This window comes from Adiantum capillus-veneris, chromosome 4 (genome assembly GCF_014529385.1).
Source record: "Adiantum capillus-veneris isolate H3 chromosome 4, ASM1452938v2, whole genome shotgun sequence".
NCBI classification, from domain to species: Eukaryota; Viridiplantae; Streptophyta; class Polypodiopsida; order Polypodiales; family Pteridaceae; genus Adiantum; species Adiantum capillus-veneris.
In genome coordinates, this window is record NC_140934.1 from 117,346,245 (window position 1) to 117,356,584 (window position 10,340).

A 10,340-nucleotide genomic window follows, 5' to 3' on the forward strand; every position below is an offset into this window, starting at 1 on the left:
TCTCTCATGTAGGAGCACACGTCAACGTGCGCTCCTACATGAGAGTTGACGTGTGCTCCTACATGTGAGAGAGTGAGAGAGAGAGAGAGAGAGAGAGAAGAAAAAGAGAGAGAGAGAGAGAGAGAGAGAGAGAGAGAGAGAGAGAGAGAGAGAGAGAGAGAGAGAGAGAGAGAGAGAGAGAGAGAGAGAGAGAGAGAGAGAGTCATGTAGGAGTGCGCTCATACATGACACAATGAGAGGAAGAGAGAGAGAGGGAGCCGATGGACGTAGCAAGCAGTCCCAATCGAAGAAAGCGTACGCAGCCCTTATGTGGGCGATGGCCACCCGTTTTAATGCTTGTGTTGTGGACGCGCTGCAAATGGCACTTGCTACCGCCCACACATGACAATGTTGCTGTTGCCAGAGAAAGCTGTGGACACACGCAACGAGAAACCCCAGAAGACGGCGCAACGAGAAACCGACAGCCCACGGGGCAGCTGGTGTTGAAGAGGCGGCAGAGGCTCTCTCTCTTTCTCTCTCGCTCTCTCATGTAGGATGTGCGCTCCTATATATGAGAGAGAGAGAGAGAGAGAGAGAGAGAGAGAGAGAGAGAGAGAGAGAGAGAGAGAGAGAGAGAGAGAGAGAGAGAGAGAGAGAGAGAGAGAGAGAGAGAGAGAGAGAGAGAGAGAGAGAGACATGTAGGAGTGTACATTAATGTGTGCTCCTACATGACACAAGGAGCTGATCAGAGAGAGAGAGAGAGTGGACATACACCAGTTTTAAAGCTTGTGTTGTGGATGCACACCAGCTGCGCCGTGGGCTATCGGTTTCTGGTTGCACCGACAGCGACGTTGTCATTTCCACATGGGCGTCAACAAGTGCCATTTGCAGCAGATGCGGCAAAGGGTGGGCGGCAGCAGAGGCGCCACCAGGCTAGACATGAGGAAGCAGCTGAAGGAGAGCAACTCTAGAAGGACGAGATCGCGTAGCAGGTGCATGGAGGCGTAGCAGGGGTCGGTGGGTCCTTGGCATTTTTCCACCCTAGACATGATAAAAACATATGGGCATGGCAGGACCACATCGGTAAGGAAAAGAGGAATCACCTTGTGAGCTTCACGGGGCAGGCGAGGCCTCAACAACGAGAAAGCATACGATCTCATTTGATTCGACAGTGCATGAGCAGTGTAGAAATGATTGGGTCAAGCTCGGATTCTGCTTGTCATTTCATGGACTGCGGCCGGGATCGATGCTTGCACCCAAACACAACAATGAACCTATTCATACACTCAGAGTTCTGCATGCAACCTCCTGGGGATAGCCCAACAAGGCGTTCCATCTTCGACTCTCTCATCGGAGGATGCATTCCGGTGCTTTTTGATCCATACTCGGCTTATTATCAGTATCCTTGGCATCTCCCAAGTAAGCCAGAATCATATTCAGTCTATATACCAGCTGAAGGTGTGAGAAATGGAAAGGTGAATGTGATCGATGAGCTGAGGAAAATCCTTGTGAGCGTGCGGCGGAAGATGCGGGGCCGAATCATCTATGACAGCATGCCAGGGCTAGTGTATGCGAGGCTGGAGGTCAGGCTCAAGAACATAGATGATGCATTGTTAGTGTCTCTCAGAGGTCTTTTTGCAAGGGCATCAGAGAGGCTCATGAGGAAAGGTCAAATACTGAAGGCTTTACTCTGCGACAGGCCAATGAAGACGGCTGCCGTGAAAATCGAATTGACGCTCACCACTTTGTCCAGGTCCTGCAAGGTGGATGCCCACCACCTCAGCGCCCACGTCCTCCTTGGACTCCTCTGTCTCTCTCTCTCTCTCTCTCTCTCTCACTATCTGTGTGTGTGTGTGTGTGTGTGTAGGAGCGCACATCGATGTATGCTCCTACACATAGCGAGAGAGAGAGAGAGAGAGAGAGAGAGAGAGAGAGAGAGAGAGAGAGAGGCTCGAATTAATACGTTGATTCCCCCCGTGCGTTCTGAAGGCCTAAGCATTTTTTGCATTCACATAGGCTAGTACGTCAAGCAAATGCATGACACTTTTCATTCAATAGCAAAACGAGAGTTGGCTATCGCCTCTAAACACACTGATGAATGTGAGAAATGCAAGGTGTAGAACTGGAAGACCAACAGATGATGCCGATAGCGGTTTTCATCAAACGCCTGTGTAGGTAGCGATACTTCTGTGGATGGCATTTTGGAACTTTTTGTGAGTTTCAAGTGTTTCTTTTTGAAAATGAAATGAAATGTTATATTAACGTCTTCAAAAGGCCAAAGTGACCTATGAGACCAAAAAGTTACAATGTGGTGAATCTGATACAAAGTCAGAGTAACAAAATAACAAAATAGAAATACTACACTATGGAATCCTAAACTGCTAGGTGTGAACTAATGTCAGGCCAAGGGCCAAACCAAGGGGTCACAAACTCGGCCAAGGGCCGACTGCCAGTGGGAAGGGGTCCGAAAGGGGCTAGGAGCCTATTAAAGGGAGGTTGGGCGGATGGACCAAGGAGGGCAGTCCCTTGGTGTTTACATTGGTATCAGAGCTTCAGGCTATTTTTGAGCACTGGGGCACGTTTTTTGTGGGGCTGCATGTTGCATGCAACCTCAAGTCGAGGAGCAAGAAGACGAAGCCACACAACAAAGCCGCACAGCGTGTGCAGGAGCTCCTAGTCGAGGAGGCACACAATCTCGACCTGCGCGGTTTTGCTCGCTGTGAAGCTCGCTGGGAGCGCGCGGGGGAGTTAGAGAACTCCCGTTTCTTGCCCGGTCTCAGGGGACCTCGCCATCGCAAGGTAGCTCCTCACAAAGCCTGCGCAGGTCGGCCGCGAGCTCTGCAATAGAGGGTTCGATATTTTTTTTTTCATAACAACCCTTAAGGGGTTGGCCGTTCACACCCGGTAACCCCTCGTGGGTTTTGGCCAAGGGCCGTGCCTTGCGCGGTTTGGATTCAATTGCTACGGCTTAATTCTCCGCATCGGAGGGCACACAAAGCCTACAATGGCTGTGGATTTCTCCGAATTTTGCAGTCCAAATCTGCTGCAACTCGGTTTCTAAAGTTTTGAAAGCCAGCGATTGGTGGCAAAATTTTCGGATTTGGCTTCTTGCATACAATGCAAGCCAATTCGGTGGAGAAGATCCCTTGATTCATGTTCTCAAGATTATCTTTGGCTGCAGAATTGATCATTATTTTCAAGTTACTCTTCCTTTTGGATTGAAGTTCTCTTTCCAATTCAGCATCTTCCCCATCAAAGGCGCAATTATACGGTTCCTTATTGCATACGGCTATGAGCTCGTTGGAATTCAGGTATTCTCCTTTCTTTTCTCGCACAGTACGTCCATAGCATGGATTCGGACATAGATATGTATCATGCATTTGATTTCGAGCAGTCCGCACCTGTTTCGTCTGCCGATGCCACGGGGATGGTTCCTCTCACGGAGAGTAATCGTGCCCCAACGGCAACAGACGATACGTATGAGTTTTTGGACATGCAAGATTTCCGTGCATTGCAAACACGCATGACTGTGCTTGAAACGAATTTTGCACAATTCAATTAGAATGTCACAGCATTATCCGATTTGATTAAATTGCATATGCGGCAGCAGGCCACGGGCCCTGCTAGTCATCCAATTCAGGAGCACGGCTCCACACCAGGCCAAGGGCCGGCTGCTGGGCAAGGCCCTCCTCTGGGTCCACTGCACTCTCTGACCCAAAAAGAGGTGGACGATTTGTTGAAAAATACAAAGCCACCAATTTTTCGGGGAGAAGAGCGTGAGCGAAACAAGGACACGGTGATACCAATATAAGAACCCCAGGAGCTAGAGACCTGGATCCTCCACCCAACCGCCCATACTTATAGACTCTTAGCCCTAGGATCCCCTGTCCACACTACTAGCTGGCCCGTGGCCGGGGTCCGTGACCCCCCTTTAGGGTAGGGCCCTGCCCGTAGGACCCGTGTCCTGACATTACTCCCCCCTTTGGAAGAGTTTTTGTCCTCGAAAACACAAGTGGTGGTATCTTCATAAGAACACTAATGTTTTCCACCGTGGCATCCCTCATGGATCCAACGGTTTGTTGAATCCGAACCCGGTTTAGGGGGAGGTTCAATGAAATCAAGAGTAACATCTTGATTTTCCACATTGTTGTCCCTGTGCAACCGTCTTGGTTAACCGACCCATAATCAAAAGAGAGTGAAAGCTCCATTTAGAACTCACTTGAGAATGCTAAACGAGTTATCACAACTAAGAGGTGTCTAAATGCATACCCAGGTTTCAGACTTGCTGAAGGTACTGGAATGTGCAATACAACCTCGGCTCATCTTTCCATGAAAGTACTATGCTGACATACTCATCAGAAGCAACCAAGTCCTTGACTTGCTGTGGTTCTTGACAATAGTCAACCTCATCCAAACTGATGATTAAGGTTGATAACTTGAGAATAACAGGCAAAGACTAGAACTAGTCGTAACATGCCTTTCATCATATGAAGCAAACTCCAAACCAGAAAGGTAACTGATCTAGTTGTTTCACTTCTTGCTAACGTATGCACTTAGCATATCCTTTAGCGTGCTTTACTAACATATGCACTTTGCATATCCTTTAGTACTAAATAGAATGCTTGTAAGCTGCCCATCCTACGCGGGATGAATAGCAACAGTAAGAGTGAGGTGCTTTCCCCCAACCACTTACAGACAATCTCCCACGACTGACGACAAACTCTGACTCAATCATTGATTATCCAGTCATATACTCGATATGGAATGGAGACAACCAACTAGGTTGAAAGCAGATTGGAGTTTCAGTACAAAAAATTGCAGAAACAATAATGTCCATGAATTTGCATGCCGCTCCGAATAAATTTGTGTTAAACACTAGGGCCCATAACATCTAGTGTGCATGCATTTACCACAAACATATCCGAACCACAATTCCATGACGAGACTTTCCACGATACGTACGTGAAAGTCTTGCAACAAATTTGGACCATAATAGAATGTGACAACCTGATCACACTTAGGTACCAACCATGAGACATTCTCATGAATATAGCATATTTTGCAACAAAAGTTGGACCATAACAGAATGTGACAACTCAGTCACACCTAGGTACCAACCATGAGACATTCTCATGTATATAGCATACTTAGCTATATGTAGAAACGACCCTCCATTAAGGTGGTTTCACAACACTTGTAATTGTAACAAGTTTGTACTTAGTACCCGCCAATTTTTGGCCACTGAAATTGCTCCTGATACTGTGTGCTTAAAATGGTCGAACCTATGGATGCGACCAACACCTAAGGACTTCGTCACGACACATTGGTAAAAGTTGGCGCCAGTGTCAGTCCAAGAGACTCATATTCTCCACATGTGGAATATGTCTCAAACAAGGATATCAAGAAAAGCGACATCCATCAAGTACGAGCTGGTACTCGTGTGTGGAGGTAACTACAAACACTCTGCGACAAGAGTGAGAGGGACCCTCATTATCATGCTCCACACTGGATAAACTAAACCCCTTGAGTTCCTAGACCATGTTGTATCCCATGTGACAACATGTGCCAAAGCGAACCCTACAACTAGGTTCGTAACAACATAAGGTATAGTGGACGCTACGGTCCACAATACTATGTTCCAACATGCCCTTGGCATGGCTTTGAAACATTCAAGTGTATTTATACGACTTGCACTGGAAACCGTGGGTGTTGCCTGCGCAATCCAACCCCTTTGGTTAACATCTACGTAGTCAAACCCCTTGGTAAGACCCTCTGTAGAAACTGCTCAACTAGCAGGCAACGGTAACCAACATAGTTAACCGTGTACATAATGATTGGAATCGACTCTAAAAGTTGAATTCGTCCGCTACCGTGTGGTAGATTGCGGAATTCTTTCCTTGAAAGTTTAACTAGGAGAGATCAATTTGTGATCCTCAATGCCTATGGGGTGATTTAGCAGTCACCCTCCGGGTCGTACCCCAAACAATATGTCCATAGACACTCGGTAGTGCTATAGAGAGAGCAAGAAATCCACACAAGTGAACTGCGTAGCTCTTGTGGACAGCCATGCTGTCTTAACTGATTGCTGCATCTATACTTCCTTGTAGAGATCAGCTGCTGTGAGTGGAAGATTTATCAAAAACTCAACTTGAGTGTCGCACTGAAAACATGTAGTGCAAAAATGACAATGTAAACATCCTGAATGACAAGACCCTTGCTTGTCCATTAACGTCGATGTATACTTCCCTGGGTAGATCTATTCACTCTTGAAAACAATCACCCAAAGAATGCCAATAGTTGGGTCTTACCCTTGGCCTGACAATAGCTCTTAGCCTGTGTGGCTCATAGCCCTTGTGCAAATTAGTGTTCAATGGACGAACCGATGAAGACTAAATTGAGTAGCATCTTAGACACGTTCTAGCTGAGAGTTAGAGCACCTTGGCTCAGGTTGACTCACGAGCAAAACACGTATCAAAAGCTTCTTGGAAGATTTTCATTATTCCCTTAAATAGAGAGAACGAGAGAGAAGACTTTCGAACCACATGAGTTGGTGCGTATGCATGGCTCTATCCAAGGGCATAGGGTGCGGATCTTGGTAGACGATGGTGCATCGCACAATTTCATCAATTATAAATTGGTGAAACGACTCAAATTGCCCCAAACCCCGAGTTCCCATCGCTACAAGGTAGCAATGATTAACGGCCATGATGCTGAGATATGGGAAACTCAGGTTAAAGATGTACCTCTGGAAATTCAAGGATACCGTACCTCTTTGGCTTTCCAAGTCATGAATATGGAGAGGGCAGATGTGGTTCTTAGTCGTGAATGGTTGCATAGTTTAGGATCATCCCTTAGACGTAGCTATGAGCATAATAGTCTAATGTTTGAATCCAATGGTGTGCACGTGCTGCTGTTGGGGGAGAAGGATGTACCTTACTCACCACTTATTTGTACAGCGGAGCTTATGAAGCTCACTTCTGATGATGCAATAGAAGAACTCTTTTTGTGTTACTCACTGTGCCATTTTATTTCCAATGTGGATGATGTTTTTAATGTCGATAATGTTTTGACTAAAACTTCCTCAACGCCGCATTCTTCTCTCTCTCCTCTTCCAGCTATGTCTACTAATTCAAAACAAGCAAAGGTTGCTAATGAATTAAAGGAACTTTTAAGGGAATTCAAGGATGTTTTTCCAGATGATTTACCACCAGGGCTACCGCCGACACGTTCTGTGCAACATGGCATAGACGTGGTTGCGGGCAGTAAGCCAGTGAGTAAACTTCCTTACAGAATGAGTCATTCTGAGGCTGCTGAGGTGGAACGTCAGCTTGCTGACTATCTCAGTAGAGGGTTTATTCAACCCAGTTCTTCACCATGGGCCTCTCCCATTCTCTTGGTGAAGAAAAAGGATGGTAGTATGCGCATGTGCGTAGATTACCGTGGATTAAACGCGGTTACTGTTAAGAACAAGTACCCATTGCCACGAGTGGATGAGCTGTTTGATAAACTCACCCACGCTCGTATATTTTCAAAGATTGATTTACAATCTGGGTATCATCAAGTACGCATTAGGCTTGCGGATATACCCAAAACAGCGTTCCAAACAAGGTTTGGACATTATGAGTTTTTGGTAATGCCCTTTGGGTTAACCAATGCTCCAGCTACGTTCATGACACTCATGGATAGTGTCTGAGACCATACTTGGAAAAGTTTGTTATCGTTTTCCTCGATGACATTCTTGTATATAGTGCATCTGAGGAAGAGCACTTCGTACATTTGAAACAAGTGTTTCATTTGTTACGCCAAAATTAGCTATATGCCAAGGAATCCAAATGTGATTTCCTCAAGGAGGAAATTCACTACTTGGGGCATGTTTTTTCGGCTGCAGGGTTACACATGGATCAATCCAAGGTGGATGCCATTCGGAGGTGGCCCTCTCCCAAAAATTTGGAAGAGCTCCAAATTTTTTTAGGCTTTGCAGGTTTTTATCGTCGATTCGTTAAAAACTATACCCATATTGCTGTTCCCATGACAAATCAACTGAAAGCCAAGGGCAAGTCCTTTCAGTGGGGATTAGAACAACAGCAAAGTTTTGACAAACTTAAGGACACATTAGCCACAACTCCTGTTTTGGCTATTGTGGATCCCTTAAAGCCATTCGTTTTGGAAACGGATGCTAGTAATCATGCGATTGGAGCAATCCTTCTGCAGGAGGGAAGGCCAATTGGATTTGAAAGCAAGAAGCTAGATTCAGCACAACAGAATTACTCTGCTTACGAACGAGAGCTTTATGCAATAGTGTCTGCATTAAAGACATGGCGACATTATTTGTATGGTGCAGAGTTCGAGATTGTGTTTGACCATGAAAGTATCAAGTGGTTTACACAACAAAGTGATTTGAAGGGTCGCAAGGCCAGGTGGGCTGAGATTCTTCAGGAGTATGACGCCAAGCTACGATATCGTAAAGGGCGATACAATGTAGTGGCTGATGCTCTCAGCCGAATGCCAGAGATCAACTCTCTCCTTTTCACGGAATTGCGGAGTGAGTTTTTGGAATCTCTCAAAGGTAAGTGCGAGCATGATACTGCATACTCCAAGGTGTGGAGCTATGTTAGAAAGAGGGATCCTTCTCACTCCAATGTTGGTAGTGGTTCTGTTTCCTCCACACCCAGTTCTCCTCTTTCGAGTGATGAACTGCAGCGATGGAAGAATTTTTCCATAGATGATGGGTACCTACTCCACAAGGGGAGAGTGTGTGTACCGACGGACGCGGACGTTCGGCGCCAAATTCTTTATGAATGTCACGATAGTCCAAGTGCAGGGCACCCGGGAATTAAGAAAACTTATGCAGTCGTAAGACGACAGTTTTACTGGCCAGGTTTGCATGGGTATGTTCAAGACTATGTCTTGCATTGCCAAAAATGTCAAGTTAATAAAGCAGAGAGCCTGAAAGCAGGAGGACTCTTACATCCTTTAGAGATTCCCAATGGTAAATGGGAAAGTATCTCCATGGATTTTATTGTGGGTTTACCAACCACTAGTCGAGGACATGACTCGGTATGGGTGGTCGTAGACCGGTTGACTAAACTTTGTCGGTTTATTCCAACCAAGTCAACCATTAAGACTCCAGAACTAGCTAAGTTATTTGTGGACAATCTTTACCGGTTGTATGGATTGCCAAGTAACATTGTGAGTGATCGTGATTCCAAGTTTAACAGTCATTTTTGGAGGGCTGTTTTTAAACGATTGGGTACACAACTTAATTTAAGTACAGCTGATCACCCTGAAACAGATGGTCAGACGGAACGAGTCAACCAAGTGCTAGAGGATATGCTACGAGCATACGTTAGCAAGAAGCAATTAGATTGGGAAGATTATCTTCCTATTCTTGAGTTTGCATATAATAGTGCTAAGCATGTTACAACTGGTTTTAGTCCATTCATGCTTATGTATGGTTTTCAACCTAGATCACCAGTGACGGTGGGGTTGGCAATTGAGAAGCTCCAACAGGTCAAGGAGTTTCTCCAAGATCATATGGAAATGCTGAGACTTGCTCGTCAAAATGTTCGACAAGCACAGGATCGGTACAAGAAGTATGCTGATGAGAAACGTGGGCAAGTTACCTTCACCGAAGGTGAAGAAGTATTTTTGCGTGTGCTAGAGCATTCAGAAAGTCTGAAGACTGGACCCACACCCAAATTATCTCCACGTTATTGTGGGCCATTCAAGATACTCAAGCGAGTTGGTGATAGGGCCTACAAACTTGACTTACCTACGCACTCGCGTGTCCATCCGGTATTTCATGTAAGTCGTTTACGTAAACGCTTGCATGGGGACGACAATGTTATCGACCAGCAGATATTGGTTGATTTCACTGAACCTCCCACTCAGCCGCATGAACCTGAACGCATTTTAGATTTTCATGAACTCCGTACTCGTCATCATGTACGTAGTCAAGCTTTAGTCAAGTGGAAAGATCGCCCTGAAGAGGGTGCCACTTGGGAAAACATTAGTGTTCTTAAGAAGAAATTCCCCACTTTTGTTTTCAAGGATGAAAACGCTTCTCCAAGGGGGGAGTAATGTCAGGCTAAGGGCCAAACCAAGGGGTCACGGACTCGGCCAAGGGCCGGCTGCCAGTGGGAAGGGGTCCGAAAGGGGCTAGGAGCCTATTAAAGGGAGGTTGGGCGGATGTGGACCAAGGAGGGCAGTCCCTTGGTGTTTACAACTAAGCACTAGCTGAAATAGCTAAATCACAAGAGATCCAGCATCGATCACACTGGCGGATCTCATCAACCTCCTCCATGGTCAGTAGTCTGATCGGGCGTCATGCATGTCCGGCCAAAGTGATCCGAATCCTCTGA

General features: G+C 46.1%; 1 protein-coding gene across 1 annotated transcript; it reads left to right on the forward strand.

Annotated features, from left to right (window-relative positions):
- The first annotated feature begins 776 nt into the window (after positions 1-776).
- LOC147459870 (xyloglucan-specific galacturonosyltransferase 1-like) lies at positions 777-3,541 on the forward strand. The gene is made up of 4 exons (XM_086511643.1): positions 777-911; positions 972-1,732; positions 3,161-3,290; positions 3,374-3,541. The coding sequence occupies exons 1-4, from the start codon at positions 777-779 to the stop codon at positions 3,539-3,541; spliced, it is 1,194 nt and encodes a 397-aa protein (XP_086367769.1).
- The last annotated feature ends 6,799 nt before the right edge of the window (positions 3,542-10,340 follow it).